This window comes from Vitis riparia, chromosome 1 (assembly GCF_004353265.1).
Source record: "Vitis riparia cultivar Riparia Gloire de Montpellier isolate 1030 chromosome 1, EGFV_Vit.rip_1.0, whole genome shotgun sequence".
NCBI lineage: Eukaryota > Viridiplantae > Streptophyta > Magnoliopsida > Vitales > Vitaceae > Vitis > Vitis riparia.
Window position 1 is genome coordinate 18,772,188 of NC_048431.1, and position 26,592 is coordinate 18,798,779.

Sequence of the window (26,592 nt, forward strand, 5' to 3'; positions counted from 1 at the left end):
GATTCTTGGTAGTTCATCAGTTCCGTCCTTGGATGATGTGTTTGCTCGCCTCCTCCGTATCTCCTCCACTCAGACTTTGCCATCTGATAGCACTTCAGATTCTTCTGTGTTAGTTTCTCAAACTAGCTCTCGAGGAGGCCGCAGTGGTACCCGAGGTAGAGGTCAACGTCCTCATTGCACCTATTGCAATAAACTTGGCCACACTCGCGATCGTTGCTATCAGTTACATGGACGACCTCCTCGCACTGCCCATGTGGCCCAGTCCTCTGATTCTCCGCTGCCTCAGCCTCCGAGCTCTTCCGCATCTCAGGCTTCTGTTGCCTCTGTTGCCCAGCCTGGTAATGCCTCTGTCTGCCTTACCCACACATCTTCTCTTGGACCCTGGATTCTAGATTCTGGAGCTTCTGATCACTTATCTGGTAATAAGGATCTTTTCTCCTCTATTACTACTACCTTTGCTTTACCTACTGTTACCTTAGCTAATGGTTCTCAAACTGTGGCTAAAGGTATTGGTTTGGCCCTTCCTCTACCTTCTCTACCTCTCACTTCTGTCCTTTATACTCCTGAATGTCCTTTTAATCTTATTTCCATCAGCAAAATCACTCGTACTCTTAATTGCTCTATTACCTTTTCTGATAAATTTGTGACCTTGCAGGACCGGAGTACGGGGAAGACGATTGGCATAGGACGTGAGTCTCAAGGCCTCTATCACCTCACCTCGGATTCATCTCCTGCAGTTTGCATTTCCACTGATGCTCCTCTCCTCATTCACAATCGTCTGGGCCACCCTAGTCTCTCCAAGTTCCAGAAGATGGTCCCTCGTTTTTCCACTTTATTGTCGCTTCCGTGTGAGTCATGTCAGCTTGGGAAACATACTCGTGTCTCGTTCCCAAAGCGTTTGAATAATCGGGCAAAGTCTCCTTTTGAGCTTGTCCACACTGATGTTTGGGGTCCTTGTCGGACTGCGTCTACTTTAGGATTTCAGTATTTTGTCACTTTCATTGATGACTATTCTCGATGTACTTGGTTATTTTTAATGAAAAATCGAGCTGAGTTATTCTCTATTTCCAGAAATTTTATGCTAAAATCCAAACCCAGTTCAATATTTCTATTCGTGTGTTACGCAGTGACAATGCCAGGGAATATTTTTCAGCACCATTTACTTCGTTTATGTCCCATCATGGAATTCTTCATCAGTCTTCTTGTGCTCATACTCCTCAACAAAATGGGGTAGCTGAACGCAAGAATCGACATCTTGTTGGGACAGCTCGTACTCTCCTCCTCCACAGTAATGTTCCTTTTCGTTTTTGGGGGGACGCTGTTCTTACTGCTTGTTATTTGATTAATCGTATGCCCTCCTCTGTCTTACATGATCAGATTCCTCACTCCCTTCTCTTCCCTGACCAACCACTTTATTTCCTTCCTCCTCGTGTCTTTGATTGTACTTGCTTTGTTCATATTCTCACTCCTGGACAGGACAAGCTTTCCGCCAAAGCCATGAAGTGTCTCTTCTTGGATACTCCAGACTTCAGAAGGGTTATCGTTGTTATTCCCTTGAGACTCATCGATACTTTATCTTCACTGATGTCACCTTCTTTGAGGACTCACCATTCTTTTCCACCACTTCTGAGTCTCTTCCTGTTTCTGAAGTCTTGCCTATTCCCATTGTCTCCCCACCTGATGCTATGCCTCCTCGACCACTTCAGGTTTATCATCGTCGCCCTCGTGTCGTTGTTCCTCTCCCTTTTGCTGAGGCACCTGCTGACTCACTTCCTATCCCTTCGGCTTCACCTACCCCGGCTCTGCCTTCTCCTAATGACTTACCCATTGCTGTTCGGAAAAGTACTCGCTCTACTCGTAATCCTCATCCTATTTATAATTTTTTGAGTTATCATCGATTATCTTCACCCTATTCTGCTTTTGTTTCTGCTATATCCTCTGTTTCTTTTCCAAAGAGCACCCATGAAGCTCTTTCCCATCCAGGCTGGCGACAGGCAATGGTGGATGAAATGGCTGCTCTGCACTCTAATGGCACTTGGGATCTTGTTGTTTTACCCTCGGGTAAATCTACCGTTGGCTGTCGTTGGGTCTACGCAGTTAAGGTTGGTCCTGATGGTCAGGTTGATCGCCTTAAGGCCCGCTTAGTTGCTAAAGGCTATACTCAGGTTTATGGTTCTGATTATGGTGACACATTCTCTCCTGTTGCCAGATTGCTTCTGTCCGTCTGCTTCTCTCCATGGCTGCCATGTGTTCTTAGCCTCTTTATCAATTGGATATTAAAAATGCCTTCCTTCATGGTGATCTTGCCGAGGAGGTTTATATGGAGCAACCTCCTGGTTTTGTTGCTCAGGGGAGTCTGGTTTAGTATGCAGGTTACGCCGTTCTCTATATGGCTTGAAACAATCTCCTCGAGCATGGTTTGGCCGTTTTAGTTCTGTTGTTCAAGAGTTTGGCATGCTTCGCAGTACAGCAGACCATTCAATTTTCTATCATCATAACTCTTTGGGGCAGTGTATTTATCTGGTTGTTTATGTGGACGACATCGTCATTACAGGCAGTGATCAGGATGGTATTCAGAAACTAAAGCAACACCTTTTTACCCACTTTCAGACCAAAGACTTGGGGAAACTCAAGTATTTCTTGGGAATTGAGATAGCTCAATCCAGTTCTGTTGTGGTCCTTTCCCAAAGGAAGTATGCTTTAGACATCCTGGAAGAAACTGGTATGTTAGACTGTAAACCGGTAGACACACCTATGGATCCGAATGTCAAACTTGTACCAGGACAGGGGGAGCCTTTAGGAGACCCCGGGAGATATCGACGGCTTGTAGGTAAATTGAACTATCTCACCATTACTCGTCCAGACATTTCTTTTCCTGTGAGTGTTGTTAGTCAATTCCTACAGTCACCATGTGATAGCCATTGGATGTTGTAATCCGCATTCTTCGATATATCAAAAGTACACCAGGCCAAGGTGTGTTGTACGAGAATAGAGGTCATACTCAGGTTGTTGGTTACACAGATGCAGATTGGGCTGGCTCACCCACAGATAGACGTTCCACTTCAGGGTACTGTGTTTTTATTGGAGGTAATCTAATATCTTGGAAGAGTAAGAAACAAGATGTAGTGGCCAGATCTAGCGCTGAAGCCGAGTATCGAGCTATGGCTTTGGCAACATGTGAACTCATATGGTTGAGACATCTTCTTCAAGAGTTGAGATTTGGAAAGGATGAACAGATGAAACTCATATGTGATAACCAGGCCGCATTACATATTGCATCTAATCCAGTCTTTCATGAAAGGACCAAACATATTGAAGTTGACTGTCATTTCATTAGAGAGAAGATCGCATCAGGATGTGTTGCTACAAGTTTGTTAATTCAAATGATCAACTAGCTAACATCTTCACTAAATCTCTCAGAGGTCCTAGGATTAAATATATTTGTAACAAGCTTGGTGCATATGACGTATATGCTCCAGCTTGAGGGGAGTGTTGAATATAATGTATTTATAGTGTATAACCTTTCCTTGTTAATATAGGAGTCCTATACATGGTAGGACACATGTATGGTAGTTAGGACTCTTAGCCTTGTAGGACTCTTAGCCTTGTATATATATATATTTCTCAATTGTAAGTAGATCTTTACATTAATGAGAATCAAGGTCTTTCTTCTTTCTCTCTCTCTCAACATCCTTGAACATTTAACACAATCCACAAACAAAACTTGAAAATGACATGAGAAGGTAAAAGGTTTAGAAACAAAGAAACTTCTATGAAGGAGGAATTTCAAATAAAAAACTTCCTAAATTCTAAATGAAATTTAAATATCAACCACTAAAAAACTGAAAAGTTACCTAAATACCTTTGATAGAGTAATTTAGAATTTCTTTATTTCCTTTCATTCCTTTCTTAAGTAGATCTTAAATATTCATCCCCTTCAATTTTAAGTTCAATCATATTTGTTTCATAACACAGTAATGACTAAACCTATACATGACCGATTTAACTATTAGATCATGTGAACATAATTATGATTCGATCTATATATAACCTTTTTAACCTATAATTTTTTATTGGGAAAAAAAAGGAAAAAAGAAAGGCCTAGACCACAAGAATGAGGACTTCAAAAATAACTCTTCAAGTCATAGCTCTTTCAAAATCCTCCTATTGCATCCTTGCAATGCCAAAAAATAAGGCAATGTAATACCCACAAAGATCCAATCACCTCATTAATGGAGGATTTGTGATTTGCATATTCCTCACCCCTGATGACACAAATACCATCAATTCAACATAGCGCTTTCCCTCCTTATTAGCAAATCTATGGTGAGAATCTATTTTCTAAATAGTTTTTCCATGCTTTTTGTAAAAGTAACTGTCCTATTGCGTTTCCTTGAGCTAATTTTATTTAAGGAGCTAAAGCTCCTCCTACAATTAAAGCCTCTGCATAGCTAATTGCCTGTGAAAAGATTAATGCTAACAATTGTTATAAAAGGAGGCTTATTCCCTACGCCAAAATTCAAGCCGAGATCTTGTTCTCAGCATATTCCCCATGAAGATACTAGTTAAGGAATGGAAGACATCCAACCTTTCCAAATTGCTTACCAAATGTCATAGCCTATCAAATCCCTACCTTCCCTTGAGCAACAACCCCCTCCTAACTCCCAAAATTCTCCTTGATAAAGAATCTGCACATGACTTATGCAGCTAATGGAGGATATATATTAACCAGTAAACTATGTAGCATCACTATACAGAAATTAATCAGTACTATGTTTGGCTGAAAACCAAATATTGCATCAAAGACCAAGCATGAAGGACTGATAACATGATAGCACACTAACACTTCATAAAGTATAAGGTACTTCAAAGAGGGGTGGGGGGAGAGGTGGCAAAAAGGATAGATGACATGTAGCAAACTCACTTACAAAAAGGTCTGGTGATATAAAGTTTGAATTTCAGAACTATTTTGATATGGCTCATAAAGTTAAATTAAAGGGCTATGTTAGTATTCAAGGTCAACACTCATTGTTATCAGTGTAAACTAAAACTCCCTCACACCTCCCTAAATCTTTCTCCACTTATATGTATTCTTGAACAGGATGGACCTCAAGTGAGTACTTAGAATATGCAACTGGAATTTAGACGTACTGCTGTGGCAAAGCTAGCTAACAGTAAGTTAGATAGGCTCAAAGACCTTATATATATAATTCTCTCTTTCTTCTGATTACCCCTCCCATTCTAGATTTTTCTTGGAATGAAAACATCGTTAGAAGCATTAACAAGGCTAACAGACAGTCAAGGCAATGTCCAAACAGGTTCAATACAACAAAGACTCTCTTCATCTCTCCCATTGCACCCCCTTGATCTTTGTTGACCTTTTTATGAGAGTTTGTTTGGTCCATTCCATCCAAGAACAAATATAAGTGGAGAAAACTTTAGAGAGTTGGGCCTATCTAACTCACTGTTAGCTAGCTTTGCCACAACAGTACCTCTAAATTCTGGGTGCATATTCTAAATTCTCACTTGAGGTCCATCATGTCCAAGAATCTATACAAGTGGAGAAAGATTTAGGAAGGAGTGAGGGAGTTCTAGTTATCACTGATAATAATGAGTGTTGACCTTGAATACTAACATAGCCCTTTAATTTAGCCTTATAAGTCATATCAAGGTAGTTCTAGAATCCAAACTTCATATCACAAGACCCTTATATATATAATTCTCTCTTTCTTCTGATTACCCCTCCAATTCTATATTTTTTCTAGGAATGAAAACATCATGAGATTTTAATATGCAGCAGTTAGAAGCATGAACAAGGCTAACAGACAGTCAAGGTAATGTCCAAACACATTCGATTTCCTCTCCCATTGCACCCCCTTTTCTTATTATCAACATTACCCCTTTCACAACATGCCTGTGAATTTTTCTAATTTTTAAGAAAAAACGTAAAATGAATGTGTTGTGTCCTTTCCATGTGTCAATTCCCTTTTCTTTTTTTCAAGTTTTCCAAGTTGGCCTGTCCTTGTTGTGGTGTATCTTATATCTCTGTTCGATGTCCATGTCAAACTATGTATTGCACTACAAATCTGAGTAACTAATAAGTAATGAAATTCCTAATTTTTGATAACTAGTAGTTTCTCTCTGCTCGAGTCCTTACCCTATTGCACTACATGCTAGGCAAGAAGCTTTGTGGTATCCTATTGCATTTTTTATTTCTTTTTTATTAGAAATATACTGATTCACTAATATGATTGTTTAAGTACAAATGACTGAAGAGAAGTGCTTCCAAAAAGATAACTAATTGAACAAAGAAAGAAAGTGAACTTCTCAAGTAGGAACAATAGGATAACATTACATCTCAAGAATATAACACGACCTTGTACAAGTTAGAGCAACTCTACACTCCTTAAGGAGTTAAGAAATCCTCTAGAAGAGAAGCCTGAAGCTAGGCTCCTCGTTTTGCTAAATGATAGACAACACAATTTGCTAAACAAGGAGACCAACAGAGGAGCAACCCAAATTGCTAGCAACATCTAGAATTTGACAAAGCCACCCATCATATTTCCAAGTGCAATAGTAGAATCCAAATTTTTAACAATATTTTATTCAATCAATATGCCATCCTGTTTTACTCTTCTTTATAAGGGAGGTTTCTTGTCTGCTACTAGCAGAAAATATTAAGTTGTTTCCATATAGAGGTGATTGGATGGTGGATTGTTATCCTAGGCAATTGAAATGCCTAGAGAAATTTTTGGCTTGGCAATGGTTGACCATTGGTGTGGTGGGGCTGACTTTTTTCTTGAGGATGAAGGTTTCTATTAGTAATGGTTGTCAAATTTTGGCTTGGCCATTGGTGTGGTGGGGAGCTTCTATATGAATGTTTCCTGAGGTTATTTAATTTTACAGTCCATAAGAAGACTTGGGTTTTAGATTATTGGGTTGGTGCTTAATGGAATCCAAGGATAAGGAGAAACCTTTTGGATAGGTAGGTGACTTTGGTGGACTCCTTTCTACATTTGCTGAGCACTTATTCTGTTTCTAGCAGCCTGGAAGACAAATTTACAAGGAAGATTGCTAATAGGAACTCTATCACAGTCAGATCATATCATAAGTCCCAGGTATTGGGAGACCTTCACACATTCCCTACTAAGTTGATTAGAAACTCAAGATGCCTTGCAAGTTCCATTCTTCTAGTTATCACTGATACTAAGTTGATTGTTAATCGGCTAATGAGTGGAGGTTGGAGTATGCTTAAGCTGTCTTTGCAATCAAGATTTAGAGTCTGCTGATGACATCCTCTTTCATTGTAGTTGATTAGTCCACAGTCCATGGTGTTCTCCTTGTTTGATGTTTCTTCAATCTTTCCTTGTTCAATTAAAGTTTTTCATCTTAGTTGGTTTGGTGCTTTTGTGGGAGCCAAGGGCAAGTTGATTTGTAAAGTGATCCTCTATTTATTTAGATCCATCGGGAACAGGGTAATGACAGAAGTTTGCTGGTGTGAAGAGATCACGTTTGATAGTGAAGATGTGCTTCTAAACACGTTTTTCATGTGGATAACAGGGGGCATGTGTTAGCTACCTGGCCTTTCTATGAGTTTGATGATAGTATGAGGACATTAACTTGTACTGTTGTAGGTTTCTTTCTTTACCTTAGTGTGCTGCCTGTGTCCTTCATGTATACATATGAATAGAACCCCTTTTATGTTAGGGGCTCATTCTAATATACTTTCCTATTTGCCTAAAAAAATGGTTTGGAGAAAATATTACATAAGCAAGGTCCAAGAAGCAAAAGGAACCAAACAGTGGCTGAGCCAGTTGCAATGCCTAATAGAGCCTGGGTCATGAAAAACCCAGTGCGTGAACCCATGAATCCACAAAAAATCCTAGGAAAACAAAGCAAACAAAGGCATAAATACTATATAAAATAAGCAAAATGTGGATTCGACAAGATGCACCTGATCATTTGATTTTAGAATCAAACTACATTCATTCAATGTGCAATCCATCAAGTAAATCAGTGGGAGCTTCAAAGTAGCATCCTTTGAGTTATCTGTGACATAGGTAACCACTTGTTAGGTCATAAAATTTCTAGGAAGTTTTTTCTTCATTCTAACATTTCTTCCATCAATAGTATTAGAGAAAAAAGATTTTCTTGAGTTCAAATATTAAATTAGGAAAAAAAAAATAGCAAATCATATTATGTCTAAAATCATGCAGTGTGTACACCAGATCAATCACTACTTCAATAGGAAACCAAAAACTTCATTATTAACAAAAAGGGAGCAAAATAGGGAAGGATAAGCCATCCTTTGAACAACAAATATCCCTGAACACCCTCCATTTAGAACTTACAACAATATAACAAAACCAACAGAATCCGCACTCATGCAGCCATTAGAAAAGCCTCTGTCAACGCACCTTAAACCTCTAGAGAGATAAAAGAGAAAACCAAGAATAAAACTTCCAAGGTTCACTCTTTCCTTGTGAAGCCCATAGAAGCACCAGTGTTGAATCCCCCTCCACTATAAAGGCTTTCATCATAACAAGGATTTCTACTTCAATAACTAAGTCAAGACCTGCTGATCTAGAGAATATTGCCCTCATGGTTCCCAAAAGAAAGTCTTTCTGTTAGAAAAACACAAGTCTAAAACTCTGTCCATGTTAAAATAAGATTTTCTTAAGCAAAAAAAAACTGTCCCTCAGCATATGTTCAAATGAGACAAGTTAGCTGATTACCATTCTCTTTAATGAATATAATAAATAACAAAAGAGGGAGAAGCCCCATTGGCACAGTCAAAAGTATAAAAACAAAGACTCAAAATAAAGACCTGATGTAGGAGCATTCAAGAAATATGCTAAGACCAAACTACCTTAGTGCTTTAAAATACAATTGTTTTAGCACTAGAAATTCACTTGAATACGGATTCCAAATATTTAAGTTTTTTATTCTAATTATGATTTCATCATATGGAAAATTACATTAACCTCCTCTGAGGTATGGCAAAATTACATGCAGCAATCCTTTCTTTTCAAATATTATTACACAGACCTTCCCTAACATTTCAGTCAAACACTTTGATCATCAACTGTCAACTGACCTTCCCTAACATTCAAGAAATTCCAAGATTGCTCCTCTTTACATATATTAGTAAGGCTCAACAGTAACATAAAAACCAATAAAAAAGAAAAAACAACCTTAAATATTGCAAACCCGGTTCGTATTGCAACCCTGTCATCTTCATATTCTTATCCCTTATCTTGTTTATAACATTTTATGTTCATTATTTCCGATGGAACAACATTTATCACTTAAGACAAATCTCATCCACAACAACCTCTTCGTCCATCTCATTTCTTTCAACTTGACTCATACCATCCTCATCTCCATAATCTCTATCATTTTCATCATTTTCTACAGTTGGATCAAACTAGGATCCCTACTGTCCAATGATATGAGGCATTTATGTAAATTTTATCTTTGAACTTATGAATCATTCTTGTTCGCTTTTAGTGAAAACGAGTGAACATTTTTTGGGAAAAGAAAAACAAAAAAGTGCAAATTTGCATCGGGGATTCAGCTTTTGAAAATAAGGGATTAGGGTTTTTTCCAGTAATTTTTTTTAAATTTTTATTGTTTTTAAGAAATGATTTATGTTTTCATAATTGTTTCCCCTACTAGACTTTTTGTTTATAATTATCATATTAACAAAAATCATCTTTATTCAAAATTAGCTCATCTTCATCCATTTTTCTTTGTCAATCTTTCTTCTTTTTTGAGATTTTACTCAATTATTCATTCAATAAAAATGGTTATTAAGAATCTCTCTTTCAAATTTTTTTCCAAGAAGGGATTTTACTCCTTTTTTTTCACTTTTTTCTTATCTTTTCTGCTGAGTTAAGAACCCAGCTAAGTTTTAGGGGGGCTCCAATTTTTCTATTGGCACCAGATTTCATGCATCTTAAACCTTTGCAAAGAAAATAAAGGGGAAGAAAGGCAAACAAAAAATATTTTAAGGAGAATCAGTTCATTCAACATAGAAATTGGAGAGAGAGAGGGGGGGAGGGTGGGAGGGGAGCATTCATGAGGCATGAAGTTCAAATAAACTTAGCACATTAAAGATAATTGTTGTATCATTAGAAATGTATTTAGATATATTTTTATATATTTTATGTATTCATATTAAGAGTATTTGATTAGGATTGTTTTCCTATTATATTTAAGTATTCATATGTGTGTGTGCATACATATGTATATATGCATTTACATGTAAGTAAAATAGAAAGTACAAGAAGATGAGAGTGAAGGAAAATGGACATAATTTACAAACAGCTGGAAGATGAGAATTGTGCAGCCTATAGAACCAAATCCATTTATGGCTGAAAGAAGCAGAATATTGCCAGATTTCTCTGCTAAACAATGTACCTTTCCATAGAGTTTCCTTTCCCTCTTTGCATATGTGTCATTTTAACAACAGCATGACAGTCATTTCTATCTATAGCATTTTTGACATTTCAAGATGGAAGGAGTAAGTGGGAGACACAACATTTTCAAGAGTGTTCTCTAAAAGATGTTAATAGCTCTTTGAAAATTGGGTTTTCCAGATGGAAGAACTCATTTTGGGGTTGCAAATATAAAAATATCTTCTCTTCTCTCTTTTGGATTTGAATTTTTTATGGATTTTTTATTAATATTTTTCTTTTAATTCTTCTAATAGTGGTCCATGAATTCTGATTTCAATCTGAAGGTATAGAGGCCATCAATAAATTACATGCATCAATGCAGCTATCAACCATTGGATTATTATGCATGACATGGCATTGAGAAAGATTCTACAGCTTACAATTACCAGAATGAGATGGATATACCATGATTTAAACAACAGTGAGAAAATATAAAGCAGAAAAAGATGCATTTACTTGGAATGCCAATATAAGCAAGTGAAGGAAAAAGAATTAATAAAAAGAGACAATAAACTTCAGTAATTACTGACAGAAGAAAAAGTACTTACTGCTGCTAAATATCGATTGTCCATTCTCAGATCCACTCTTCAACATGTTCATGTAGCCCTTTATTGCCTGGTATATTTCACGAACAACCAGTTCCATTCTCAGGCAAAATCCACACCAATTGTTGGTGAAAAGGACCAACACATCTTTCTTCCAAGCATGGCCACCATATTGACTGCTAGATTTGTTAAAACCAAGAACCAGCTCCGAGAACGTATGGGTTGTAACTCGAGGGATAAAATCCACCTCATGAAAATCTAGATTAACAAATGGTGGACGTGGGGCCTCCCTAGGGCTTAGAACAACAGAATCAGAGTGTTGATATGGAAGAAGGCTTCCATTACAAAAACCATCAAGAAAAGTAGCCAGTGAAGAATAACTAAACAATGTATTTTCTGGAAAAACATAATGCTGCTGCAAAATAGGATCAATTATTACTGCTGATGGAATCTTTGAACCAGAAGTTAGAGCTCTAAGTAACCTGTAGCCACCATCAGAAAAGAAAAAGGAACCTTTAAAACCCTGAGAGTATTTCTGTTGTTTCCCTAATTGGTCTAACTGTGAAAAACCTTTTTCTTCCACCTTCAGATCTTCAGTTATTGCAAGTTCATGACTTGCAAGAAATTGGGCAGGTTCTATAGATGGTGACTGTGTGCTTGTAACAACATGAGTTGTCCTCTCTTTGCCATGCTCAGAAGAAGGTTCAACAACAGTAGTTTTAGATTCTTCAGCCATGTTCACAGCAGATATGCCTGCAGTATATAGTGACTGATCCTTGTCCAAATCAGCACTATTTTCAACAAGGCCTTCCACAGACAGTTCTGGTGAAACTTGACTAGACTGAGGTTCAGCCTGTGATGTTGATGTATCAGCTATTTTGACATCAAAGTCATCAGATAGAAGTTGGAATCCTACCTCCTTCGCGAGTGAGCTTAATTTTGCCTTTTTCTTATGCTGAAGCAAGTATCCCAAGATCTCATTCAAGGAACTACCTTGTAAATCTGAAGTTATGCTATCCAAACGTTTACCCTTATTTATAACCATGACAGATATCTTATCCTTTGCTTTCATCTCTTGACTTGTTGGAGATACCGATAACTTAGGATGTCCAAATTTACTCCCTGATGCATGATAAACTTGGAGAGAGGGTTTATCAGGCTTATTGTCACTTTGTCCGCCCATTTGAAATGATATCTGATAGTCCAGTGCTAATTCTCTAAAAGCATTCAGAGCTGCCTTACTCTTTCGTCTAATTCTTGATGAATCGGATGATCTATCCACAAAAAGAACAACTGATGGCTCACTCAAAGGTAAAGTAGGCTCAGTATCATGCCCATCATCTTCCATCTACAAGATAGAAAGACAGGTGAGGAATCAAAATACAGAATAAAAAACACACTAATTAATCTAGAGAATAAGAGAGAAGAGGTAGAGGCAAAATGACAAATAAGGAGGCGCCTCATGGATCAACAAACATTAGAATCTGTGGATTTCATAATTGGCATGTCATAGTCATAATTGGCACAAATGGAAGTCATACTTGGCAATCTGTAGCTTATCTATACTGTATTATAAGAAATGAGTGTCATGAAAAGGGATGGCTTGTCGCATGTAGATGATATTTTTTTCTGAAATCATTACCAGCCAAAAACATGTTTTCATGCTGAAAATATTAATCAATTATTATTTTAAAATACCATGGCCCAGCAAGATCATTGTATTTCCTACAACCAAGATAAAATTATTCTAGTGCAGACTGTAGTTCTTGAAAGGATGCACTGTGATCTGCATACAAAGATGCATCAAAAAGCAACATCCAAAACAAGCGAGAACCAGATTAAATTGAATCATTCTAATAAGAGAGACAGGGTATTGACTATATCATTGGAAGTTATTGAAAGATATGGCCCTCTATCTATAATACACTCTGCTGTAAATGCATATGCAGGATTTGATCAATTATGGGACAACCATCAGGTTCAGCAGATGTACCTTTTCAAGAAATTTACAGTTATTTTTTGATTGGAAACGCCACAAAGATATATTAATATAAAAAGAAGTACAAGAAGAAGGATGAGAAATCCTCCCACCAAAGACAACTAAAATACAGGAAAAAACACAAAAACAAACGAACTCCCACTAAGGACCAATCCCTAAGGAGAACACACCGCTATCCAATCCAACTGAATCACATTAAGGGGGGTCCCCTTAAATGCCTTGGAACAGAAAGCCCAAAGGGAAGCAAGGAAAGCTATAGAGTCCCAAAGGGACTCTGAATTCCTTGCTTTATCCTCGAAAATCCTTGCGTTTCTTTCCCACCACACAACCCGAATTAGAGCTATGCTCGCAGCTTGCCACAAGACTACCCCTCTCTTAGAATTACCGAAGCCTTGAAATTTGATGGACATCATGTCATATATGCTCCTTGGAGAAACCCAATCCATCTTAGCTAACTGAAATAACCTGTGCCACAACCCAATCGTCAAGGAACAATGCAGAAAAAGGTGATCTGCTGATTCCCCGTGCTTCATGCACAGGATACAAATATCAGGACTAAGGGCCTTGTAGGGTCTTCTCACTTGCAACATGTCATTAGTATTCACCTTCTTGTGTGCCACTAACCAGACAAAGGACTTCACTTTGAAAGGAACTTGAGACTTCCACACGAACTTTGAAGGAAAGTTCTGAGGAGATCCAGAAGATTGAGATAATGCTAGAAAAAAGGATTTGACTGAAAAAAGCCCTGAAGAGGATAATGGCCATAATCTAGCATCTGGGACCGAAGGAGAGAGATACAAATCATCAAGAGAGCGCATGAGGCCTTCTAAGTCCTCAATCTCAGAATCTGACAGGTTACGGCGGAAATTCAAATTCCACAAGAAAGGCCGAGATGGACCGAGAACTGAAGAAATAGAAATGTTTTTATCCACAACTACTCTAAATAGTCTTGGATATTGGGTTCCCAAAGGTTGGTCCCCCCGCCACAAATCTTCCCAGAACCGAATTCTTTCCCCGTTTCCTACCACGAACCGAGTAATCAAAGAAAACCCCTGAAAGACTTGAGCAATAGCCTTCCAAGGACAGCGATGTGACCATCTGACTAGAGTGTTAGCATCCCAACCATTAGAGTGTGCACCATAAATGCTTAAAATGACCTGATGCCAAAGAGCTGAACCCTCTCTAGGGTACCTCCATAACCATTTCCCTAGAAGAGCGAGATTCCTCCAAGAAATATTCCCCAAACCCAAACCCCCTATTGTCTTCGGTTTGCACACCACATCCCACCTCACTAAATGATCCCTTTTGCCTTCCCCAACCCCTGACCATAAAAAATCCCTTTGCAACCTCTCGATTTTTGCAGCCACTGAAGCGGGAATTTTGAATAAAGAAAGGAAGTAACTTGGCAACTGGGTAAGACAAGATTGGATAAGAGTTATCCTCCCCCCGAAAGATAAGTAGGCCTTTTGCCACCCATCTAATCTACTTGAGATTCTCTCAATCACTGGATCCCAAAAGCCATGCGCCTTAGGGTTCCCACCCAAGGGGAGACCCAGATAAAGAATAGGCCATCCAGACGCCTTACAATCGAGCATCTCAGCCAATCTTGAAAGATGAACCTGATCAAGATTGATGCCATAAATACTACTCTTGTTAAGATTGACCTTGAGCCCAGAAATGTGCCCAAACACTAACAAAAGACTCTTCAGAGTCTGCAACTCTTCCTCCCTTGAGTTAGAAAAGAATATGGTGTCATCAGCAAATTGCAAATGGGACACCCCTAGTTCTATTCCTACCCACCCTGAAACCCTCCATCAAATTTCTTTCCTCAGCTCTCATAAGCATCCTACTCAGTACATCTGCGACTAAAGTAAACAAAAAAGGGGATAAAGGGTCGCCTTGTCTCAATCCTCTTGATGCCTTAACCCACCCTTTAGCACTACCATTCACCAAGATTGCATAAGATACCGAAGATAAGCATCCATTCATCCATTTCCTCCATCTAGGACTGAACCCCTTCTTTTCTAACACGTGATCCAAAAAATCCCACTTCACGTGATCGTATGCCTTTTCGAAGTCTATTTTGAATACGACACCTTCCTCCCTTGACCTTCTTCTCTCATCCACTATCTCATTCGCTATAAGAACCGCGTCCAATATTTGCCTCCCTTGAACAAAAGCGCCTTGAGTATAGTGGATGGTCTCATGTAAAACCCCTCTTAGACGCCCTGAGAGCACTTTGGCTATTATCTTGTAGAGACTAGTAATCAAACTAATGGGTCTAAAGTCTGATATTCTCTTTGACAGACTCTTTTTGGGTATTAGAACAATGAAAGAGGCATTAGTGCTTTGATTGATAATTCCACTCCTATGAAATTCCGCGAACACTCTCACCAAATCCTCCTTAATCACATCCCAACTCTCTTGGAATACGGCAATAGTAAAGCCATCTGGCCCCGGAGCCTTGTCCCTATCCAACTGAAAATGGCCTTATAAATCTCTTCTTCAGTGAAAGGGGAGTCTAACCTTAGCGCACTCTCATTCGAGATAGGGGACCAATCTAATCCTTCAACACCCCAAGACTCTCCTGTAGGATTTGTGTAAAGCTTTTCAAAGTACTGTAAGATCTCCTCTGTGATACTCTCGGCGTTCTTCAGCACTAAGCCCCTCTCATCCTCCAACTCCTTGATGTATTTCCTATTCCGCCTGCCATTAGCCACTTTATGATAAAACTTAGAATTGCAATCCCCTTCCTTGACCCATTTCACTTTGGCTTTTTGTCTCCAATGAATTTCCTCCCTCAATATTAATTCCTCTAGCTCCCCTTTTCTTGAGGCTCTTTGGCTTAACAAATCAGGATTGAGACCCCCTTCCTGCTCAATGGCATCAAAGTTAGCTAAATCATTGAGAATACTTTTTTTCTTTTCTCTAAGCTCTCCAAAAGAAAACTTATTCCACTCCTTCAATTTAGCTTTAACATATTGAAGTCTCCTCATGAACTTATGACCTTCCCATCCGTTTCCTTGAAACCCACTCCACCAATCTTTAAAGTTCTCCTTGAATTTAGAGTGTTGTAACCACATATTCTCAAACCTAAAAGGTGTTGGCCCCCACATAAACGGGTTGGTATCCAAAACAATTGGCCAATGATCCGATGTCCTTCTGATTAAGGCTTCTTGAAGGCCTTGGGGGAAGAGCATCCCCCACTCATTTGAGTAGAGAAAACGGTCCATCTCTTACACACGGGAGACTCTTGCATATTCGACCAAGTGAATGAAGCATTCCGAAGAGGCGGGTCAAGCAACTCACATTCTCTAATAAAACTATCAAAGTCCCTCATGCTTGGAGTTAGGCTAGAACCCCCCATTTTTTCTGAGCTTCTCCTAATGACATTAAAATCACCGCCCACACACCATAGCGGGTAAGTTAATCCATATATGTCAAAAAGTTCCACCCAAAAATCCTTCCTAAGTGAGGGACTATTTGGACCATAAACAGCAGAAATCCAAAGAGGTCCACATTCGTCCAAAGAGAACTTGACTGAGACCGAGAAAGATCCTATTACCACCTCCTCTCTACACAGCTTTTTTGAATCCCAGATGATCAAAATCCCACCTGATGCCCCAGACGCCGGGAAGAGCGACCCAATCCTTATTTCTGATCGTCCAGACACTTCCCACAAACTTTCTATCACACTTCTCCTTCTTTGTTTCCTGAATCATCACAACATCCGGATTCTCTGACCTAAGAAAATCTTTAACCATCCTACGCTTATTCCTAGAACCCAAACCCCTCACGTTCCAGCTTATGATTTTCATGGGAAAACACGAAGACCCTATCCTTCCGAGCCAAAACCAACAAGTCTCAATAACCTGTGGGGCCTCTATTCTTCCTCCTAGAATACACCTTAATGTCAAGAGAACATAATACCTCTCGCACTTTGGCCATTTTCCCGGGGGACAGGCCATCAATAAGGAAATCCGAATCCTCCTTATGCGACCTGACAATAGATTCCTTAGGGGTACAGCACTCGGTCATCTGGTTAGATAAAGCACACTGGTTCTCCACCTCAGCGCGGTCAGGGATGTCACCAGATTTTAAACAGTCAACACCACCTTTTTCATAAAAAAAATTTGAGATGCCTTGATTTTCCGTAGGAGACTGAGGAAGAGGGACTGAATTGGGAAGAAGAGGACCAGAGGGATTCATCAATGGAGAATCCGGACTACAGAAAGGAAGAGAAGGAGACTCGGGTGGCTGAGAAGAAAAGGGCTGACATACCTCCAAGATTTTGGCTCCCGGAATTTCACAAATCCCCTCAAAGTTTGGTCCTTTACCTCTGGTTATTGACTTAGACGGTGAAACCATGTCTGAATAGCCACGAGGATCAGACCCCACTCGTCCCATTAGCCCTCGGTTGACTTCCACGCAGCTCGCCGAGGTGTCCTCCTTCGAAATATTGCCAGTCAGAGGACATCTGGAGAGAGGATTCACTATGATTCCTCGCTCCATCTGAAAACCCATCCCAAACTCCTCTTCCATGATGCGGTCTTTACTTGACGACGACGATCCCCGTATGATAATAGGCTCACTGCGACACTGAGCTCCCTGTCGTCGATCGGCGCTTGGAGGGAAGAGGATAGACCACGTCTTCTTTGAGATTGCCGACTCTTCCTCCTGCGTAGCATCTCTCGTGTGAACCGCGGGGCTTTCCCCTTCCTCGCTTCGATCTCTTCCCTTCGCGACGAGACTTCCATATCAGAGGACTTCATTCCTCCTAAGATTTGGCCCAAACCCGATGGGCCTTTACACTTACAGCCCACGGTGTTGTCTGAAGATGGCCTAGGGTTGGGAAGAGACTGGGCCTTTAGCTCAACGGCCCGACCTTCTTCTCCAAATAAAGCCTCGGCGCCGGCCCTTGCATCATCTAGACTGAACTTCGCGATCGCCTTTGTAGGAGAAGCATCTCGCTGGGGAGAAAGGGACGACGTCGATGCAGACTGATGGGCTTGAGGTTTTGGGTCACCTTGAAGCCCACTAAGCCTCATCCCACTTTGGGCCCTAACCTTGTGGGCTTTAGAGGAGGACTCATTCTCAGGCCCAATAAAATCAGCTGACCCGATCTGCTCCATCCTCCTCCTATCTCCCCCTTTCTCTGCCAAACGCATCCTTGATTGCCGATGACGTGCCCGGGGAAGACTCCTCTTTCTGTAGCACTCGATGTCCCTAACATTGCCTCGTAGCCTTTCTGCAACTTTTGGCAACTGAGAGACGCAACCACCCACTCTCACCCACTCGTTCCTGCTACGGTTGATTTCAGACGTGACAGCGTCGGCATCGTCGTCTTCTCCGATGACTGAAACTGCTACTGTATAGGACCATTCTCCATCTTCCACCTCAAGCATCGCTGGTAACACGACGTTTGGAAGCATCTCCACCCACAGCTTCACCCTCGTCAAGTCCACCAACTTCAAAGTTTCCTTTGCCACCTTCGTTACTCTCCCCCATTGCTTCAAAATGAACTTCAACTGGATTTCATCCCACAAATGGAAAGGGAGACCTTTCAGAACTATCCAGCCCCTCCTGAACTTTCCTTGAACCACCATATTTCCTTAGGCGACCATTTCCTTAGCAGAATCGTTCTTCCTTTCACTAAAAGTCTTCCCTGATCGTGAACCCTTTCCGCTCTCCTTGTTGAACTCACAAAGAAACATCCTTTAAAAGCGGAAATGGGGTTAATGGACACCATTCCTTTCATCCCCATCATCCTCGCAATGGCTCTTCCTTCGTGAGTCCAGTCTTGGACTTTTTCTTGGCTTTCACATATTACAGCTCTGGCCCATATTCCAGTTGACCACGTACCTCCAGTCCTCAAACCAGCCTCTGCCACCACTTCTGCATATGACCGTCCTCCTCTGAAAGTGTCCCCATTCATCTGAATATCACCATTCTTCTCCTTCGAAGCTCCTCCGTCTCGTTCATAATACTCTTGCACTGATAGAATTGCCTTCCTAAGATCTTCCCATCCTTTCCCATTGACGCCCTCGGGGACGACAAGAAAGAGAGGTTTCCTTTTTGTAACAAGTTCTGTAATTCTCATGAACCGCCCTCTGTTATTGAAGCATATCTCCATCAAGAGGGTCTTAGTCTTGCCCCTGATCTTTCGTACAAAACCCCTGGAAGCCTCCACCTCCACAGCTTTCTTCAAATGCTCCATCAGCCAATCCAACTCCTCCATGTCAAATCCTATTGAAACTACGAAACCTCGGCTCCTCTCTGTTACCGATACCCACGTTCCACCATTCGAACCTTCAAACTCTACCTGAAAAGATTTTTTCTCCACGATAATCCTTTCAGCTTTGCACTTCATTCTCATCGATGTAGAACCAGTAAGAAATTTACAGTTATTGAGGCCATAAAAGCAATTAACTATACAACCAGCAAAGTGTCCAGACAGGCAGCTCAGCTGGTTGGAGATGTGTATCATGGTATATAAGATAATCCAAAGACTGCAATCAGAAAAACGTAATTACCTTGGAAATAGACACTTGATGATATTGAGCAAGGTGCAGGATATCAGACAAGCAATACATGCCCACCACAGTCACAAAGATATTGCAACAGTCTAGCCATGCAGTTAACAGATCCACATATGATAAGACGAAGATACATATGATACAAGCCTCATCATTTAACTTGTATGAGATGGTGTAGTTCAGGTAATGGTCCAGATTTCACAATGAGTTAAACATGTCATACATCTAACAAGATATGGGCATACAGGATTCTGGAAAAAGACAGGCAGTATGATGCAAAGAATTCTCATGCACCACTTAGATTAACAAAAAGATTACTGCAAAACAGGTAACTTACCTCTGCAACAAGTGAATTTTGCGTCTGTAAAACACTACGGAGGTCATCCCCTTCCTTCAGAATCTTTGAACAAGAGGGACATCCAGCAAAGTAAACCATTGCAAACCATGAACCAGAATCTCCAATATCCAGAGATGAAAGCAGAGATCTATTAGAAACTAGACCAAATCTTTGCCGTTCTAAGGGCAGGAAGAACTCTCCTGCAACTGTCATGAACTTCGAGAGAAAAAAATCAAACTGCTTAAACTCTTCAATGGTACAGGACAACTTAACCCCAGGTGTTATATTCTCAGTTTCCAGGTAAGGATCACTGTCATTTACTCTGCTGAAATCTCCAAGCCAAGGAATGTCATTAAACCCATTTTCAATGCCACAGTTCAGCTTTTCATTTTGCATTCCCTGTTTTTGAGAAAAAAGGAAAATATGAGGAATAAATTTCCAAGACATGCACCTCCATTTTTATTCCAATCAGCCTTGTAATGAAGTGCAATTAGAAAATATCATCCACCTTCTGGTTTTCGTTCCCTCTTGGTTCAAGTGTTATATTTGTCTCTCCCTTGAAATCTAATCCAAATGGAACCCCTGCAATGCAAAGCTTTCGTCAATGTCATAAATGAACAAAATGACAATGCAATAATTATATTCAATCTTGATGTGGACTGAGATACTGAGACTAAGGGAACATCAAGTTCTCATCTTTCCAATAATAACATTTATTTGGTAAAAAAAAATTATTTAATAAAAACAATATAGAAATATAAAATGAAACTTTAAAAGAGATCAATAAAAAGTAAAAATCATAATTTAAATTCAAAACATCATAAGCTAAATGTGTGCACAATATTATATGATGGGTAGGGTGTTAAAAGTAAGTGCTGCTAAAGATAAATATATACAATTCCAACATATATACTGCCATATGATTTAAACTATTAAATAACATACAGTGTCCAAAAGCAACTTATTTACACATTAGAACTGTAATACAACCAGACCAGTACCAACTACCATTGCTACCTCCACCTGGAGAAATATCAAAAGAGAGATCTCAACTGAAGAGATCTCGAGACCTGCAGAGAAGAGAGATCTTGATGGATGCTCAACCAGTTTTGAGAACATTAAGACCATGCATGCAACATCACCTATATATCGGGAATTCATATATTAGGCAAACTTCATTTTGTGTGACCAGCAGACTGTCCATTACTTTAGTTCATGTGGAGACACACACATGCTTGCTAAGACACAACAGGATCAGCAAACTAAGATGTGTCACTCAAGCATAAATAGGAGGAGAAAACACCAAATGGAGTTCAGACCAACTAACAAAATCTCATCATTCACAACAAAATTTGTCCTATGATCTCTTCAAATATTTCCTGCTCTATAATTGTATTATATGGTATATCCCTCTCCACTAAGATTTTATTACTAAAATATACATGTCAGGGCATATTGATATTGCAGTAAAGGAGTAGTGTTCTTCTAGGCTCTCTTACAACATACACAAACAAGAACACAATACAAGTAAAGCATGGAAGCTAGGCAAAATCTAAACAAGCTCCAAGCAACATGGACAATTAACATATGCGTTGTCCAACCATTCGTTTGAGTTATACACCAAAAGGGGAAAGGGACAATTAGCCATAAAAAGCATTCTGGATAATATTGAGCTTGAATTTCATTCAAGCTGATGTTAAGAACCACACATGCATAACAGATGCATTGGATGAAGAAAAAGACTTAAGTTCCAGAGTTTGAGACACCTTGTTCACCAAAGGCATCTTCAGTTCCATTGTTCTTCCCCTTTGCCAACAATCTGGGGGTCCATCCACAAAATTCCAGGAGAAGTAAAGCTTTGTCAGTTGATTCAAGAAACAGTTTCAATTCCTCGTGAGTTTTTAGGGGTTTGAGGGGAAGTTCTTCAGGAAAAAATGACATAAGAGAATAAGCAGAAGATAATATGTTTTGTGGTCGAAGTCTTCCTTGATACTTATAAGGCACAGAATGGTGGTAGTTTAGAATTGTTATTTCCTCCATAGCACCAAGGGCATCTGCCAGCACCTTTTCACTATTTCTGTATATAAGCATCAGTTTTATGGCACCAAGTTTCTCTTGCTTCTCAGTAACTACATTAGCTAATTCCTTCATAAGGGATTGAGCCTCACCAGACCCTGCATATCAAACATCAAGTTTATCAGCATTATCATAAAGAATTCTTTCAAATGGTAAAATATCTAAAGCTTACAACTAGCTAAAAAGTGTAGATGCACAAGAATAAAATAGTATGTTGATATAGAGGGCAAACAGTTAGCGCTCAAGAACACATAATGATAAAAATAGTACCCCAAGCCACATTGTCTAGCAACCAAAGAAAAAGACTTCAAACTTGAGAATCATGTATATAGCCATATACATGATTCCATTTATAAGCCAACTTCATACAAACATAAGTATACAAAAATATTGAGAAACAATAACATATAAGAAAACCTAGGGGGAGGATAACAAAAGTTATTGATCATGTAAGATAATGCGATTCTACTGTTAAAAAATGAAAATTGTGAACTGAGGCCCTTTGTCCCACTACACTAGGAGGTTCAGATTGTATATGTTACCGCCACACCCAACTTTGTCCCAAAGAATTCCCCTCATGACGCTTTTCCATTACCCCTTCCCATGAGAGTAGCTCATCTCTTTTAGAACACAATCACATTCATCCACTTCATTTTTAACAACATAACTTTCCCCCACAATGATATATGACTCACCTCTCTCAAATTATTGAGTTCAAGCACGCTCCTCTCCTAGAAAAGCCCCTTCTCTCAAAGTTAATCAATCATATGGTTTCTTATTCCACTTGACCAAATGGAAAATTTCCCAACCCCATGTAGATCTCCCAAAAAATGCCCCTCTCAACTTCTCCAACAGATTGTCGATTGAAATTAGGATAACCAACAGACATGTATTATTATAACAAGAAAACTTCAGAAAATGCTTGTGATGGGGATTAATGTGCCTCCTTGTGATACATCTTTTCTTTTCCAGGTTGCCAATATTCTTTTAAACATCTCCCCCCCCCCCTCGACCAAATGGAAAATTTCCCAACCCCATGTAGATCTCCCAAAAAATGCCCCTCTCAACTTCTCCAACAGATTGTCGATTGAAATTAGGATAACCAACAGACATGTATTATTATAACAAGAAAACTTCAGAAAATGCTTGTGATGGGGATTAATGTGCCTCCTTGTGATACACCTTTTCTTTTCCAGGTTGCCAATATTCTTTTAAACATCCCCCCCCCCCCCCCCCCCTCCCCACACATAGGTTGCAAACTGCCTAGGCTTGAAATTGGCCTCCTAAGGAAGTCCAAATAAGTCAATGATAACTTACCAAGCTTGCAACCCAAAACCTCAGAGAGTTTATATCCCACCAAAGTGGCTTATAGATCACTTGGTTCTTGCACCCTAAATCCCAATTCATCCACATTTGCAACAGAAATGAATAAAACCTTTTTTTCTAATACATGATCCACAGGGCCCCAGTCCACATTATCATAGGCCTTTTCAAATCAATCTTCAAAATCATATAAGCAAAGACAAACAAAGTATTGAGGCATGATTATGGAGAGCCTAGGAGGAGGTTTTGTGAGATGGAAAAGAAGATTTTGATGTAAGGCTCAAAGGAATTGATGGGGGGAAGTGGATTTCAATCACAGAAAGAAGTTATAGCAATATCTTCTCTTTGGATTTTGAAAAGGAAGAGATTTGTTGGCTGTTGGAGCAATTGAAAAATGCATCTGAGCAGGAAAGATCCTTAGGTTTCATCAAGAAATTCAGAGGAAAAACATAGACACATCATCTAAAGGTATGCTTTAATAGAAAGGAAGGCTCATCACGTTGTCGAAGTTTGCAACAAATCAAAGAAATATCGTTAAGGTGATTTCAAAGAGTGTTAGAAGCAAAGGGTGGGAAGGTTTAAGGGTAGAGATATCTTCAATGGCAAAATTCCCTTCCAGTGCATTTTTGGTGAGTCAAATAGAGGTAATGTTACCTAAGAAGTTAGCAAGTTGTGGTCATTGTGGTGTAAAGTGATCCTATGCAAGTATTGTTCAAGAGGAGGGCCTAAGGTGCTAATGTCCCAATCGAAAAGTGGACTAGAGTTGTGGTTTGAAAAGCAGTATTAGGATGGAGGATTGGTTAGAGGTAGGAAGAGCTATTGCAAGTATTTTGGATATGAATGGTATGGTGTCCATTACACCATTCTCGATCTTCAAAGAATTGTTCTTCATGGATTCCATTGAAAAAGCATGTTGGCTTCAAGAGTTAGGAAGGGTATCAGTGAAGAGAGGTCTTGCAATAACTTTAAGGAGATTATCATTAAGGGCAAACACTAAGTACTCAGAATTTAGGTGACATTGGATAGAACTAGAGGCCTTCCCTTCCATTTATGGTCCAAGAATCACTTGCATCATTTGACGAAGGGTCGGGGAAGAGTTACCAAGATAGATGATGCTTTTTAAAGCTAGTTAATCTTTCAAAAATCAAGATGAGAATAGAATTGGAACCATACATGGTGTTACCAATGCTATTAAAGGTGAAAGATGGATTCTGATGTTTCACAGTGTCCATTTTAGTCATCAGAGAGGAAGACGATTGTGTGAAATATTAGCCTTGTGGATGCTACTTCCTATGTCTTTATGATTCAATTCTCTTTATAATGTCACCATGAGAGGAGGACAGTGTTGGTTTACAATGGATTCAAAGTCCTTTGATCTTTCTATAGAGGAGGTTGGTGGGAAGTTGAGAGGTGTCATTGTGGAATGAGGCAAAGGCTTTTTAGTCTAGGTGAGATTCAGGGAGCTCAGTTTAGGATGCTTGTTAGAAGGGGTGGAAGCTTCTTTTGAGACAAAGAGTTGCGAAAGTGGAGCAAATGATGGAAGAAGGGAGGTAGGGAGTTCAAGCTGGAGAGTCAATCAAATGGGGGCAAGGAGGTTCATTTTCTGCTTTGTTATCATGGCAAATGCAAAGTGGTTTGCCTTGATCTTTCTAGAAGGGAGGGGTCTCCATGGGGGTTGGTCCATTTTGACAAAGAAACTTCGTTCGTTAGGGGTTGTTCTTGCAACTAAGGCCAGGTAAGTGGTCATTCCAACAGAGAAGAGGAGTAGCTCTATGGTCATCTGGAAATGAGACTTTCGCAAATGTAGTTAGGAAGAATATGGGCTTGGTGGGAGATGCGGTCTAGCTCCAACTTGGGGAGAGTGAGGAGCAAAGTAGGGAAGAGAAGTTCAAGTTTGTCTGGTTCGGAGGTTCGGAGGTTTGGGAGTTATTTTGTACAACACGTTCTCTTTTAGTTTCCAGTTCAAATAACGATAGTGTTATCATGCTATGGCACTATTGTCAAGGTCATCCAAGTTTAATGTATCTTAAACAGCTTTTTCCTTCATTATTCAATAAAGATTCTAAAGTGTTCCAATGTGAGATTTGTCAATTATTTTTTTTTTTTTTAATAAGTAAAGAGGAATTTGAGATTTGTCAATTATGAAATCATGTTCACAGTTCTTATCCCCTTCAATCATATAAATCATCTTATCCTTTTTCTATGATCCATAGCAACATTTGGGGGTCCTCTAAAATAAAAAATGTGACAATTTCTAGATGGTTTTTTTTTTTTTTTTTTTATGGATGATCATACTAGAATTACTTGGATATTTCTTATGAAGGAAAAATCGGAAGTGGATCAAATTTTCAAAAATTTTAATAACATGATTCAGATCGAATTCCATGCAAAAATTCAAGTGTTGAAAACTAACAATACTAGAGAATATTTCAACTCCATTATGGGAGATTTCCTCTTAAGCGAAGGCATTGTTCATCAAAGTTCATGCATTGAAACTCCTTAACAAAATGGGATTACCGAGAGAAAATAGACACCTTTTAGAAGTTACTAGGTCTATAATGTTCTCCACCAATGTTCCCAAATTCTTTTGGGGAGACGTTGTACTTATTAATAGAATGTTTTCTCGTGTCCTCCGTTTTCAAACCCCATGCCAAGTCCTTCTCAAATCTTATCCAGATACTCAACTTCTATCCACTATTCCATCAAAAGTGTTAAGTAAGCTCAATCTTCCAGCAATCAAGTGTGTATTTCTTAGGTATTCACTAAACCTGAAAGGCTACAAATGTTACTCCCCAGTAACCAGAAAATTCTATAATAACTCCATGGATGTAACATTTTTCGAAAATCAATCATATTCTAAATCTGATATTCAGAGGGAGCATACCACTAAAGAATATCAATTTTGGAAAACAGAAATCACAACCAGCAGTCTTCAAACACTTGATTCTCATTTTCCCCAGTCCCATATCCCTCGTAGTCAAAGTCCTCCAATGATTGAGTCTTTAGACACCATGGTTGAGCCACCTAGAACTCGTCCTCATTCAATTCACTCACAACCTGCCAACAACAATGACTTCATTGTCTACTACAGGAAGAAGACTCAAAAGGAAACAGAGCAAAGAACATACCCCGAGCAAGTTCATGAGGCAGAACCGAATTCAAACCACAGTGAAATTTCCCCAAGTAACACAAATTCTGACCCTGTCACTAATGAGTTACAGAATGACAGTCTTAATCTGCCATTGCCAAGAGGAAAGGAGTATGATCCTGTATAAATCATTCGATCTATAATTTTTTATCTTATGATGGATTGTCA

At 39.4% G+C, this 26,592-nt stretch overlaps 1 protein-coding gene across 1 annotated transcript in view; it reads right to left on the reverse strand.

The window, feature by feature from the left end:
• Positions 1–26,387, reverse strand: part of LOC117910835 — a 60,001-nt gene extending 33,614 nt beyond the window's left edge. The window contains exons 1-6 of the mRNA XM_034825010.1: positions 26,161–26,387; positions 21,644–22,051; positions 20,386–20,459; positions 19,878–20,276; positions 11,009–12,353; positions 7,955–8,049 (exon numbers count right to left, since the gene is read on the reverse strand). Coding sequence (XP_034680901.1) covers positions 7,955–8,049; positions 11,009–12,353; positions 19,878–20,276; positions 20,386–20,459; positions 21,644–22,051; positions 26,161–26,242 — 2,403 coding nt within the window. The 5' untranslated portion in view covers positions 26,243–26,387. The remainder of the gene's footprint in view (positions 1–7,954; positions 8,050–11,008; positions 12,354–19,877; positions 20,277–20,385; positions 20,460–21,643; positions 22,052–26,160) is intronic.
• Between the last annotated feature and the right edge of the window lie 205 nt (positions 26,388–26,592).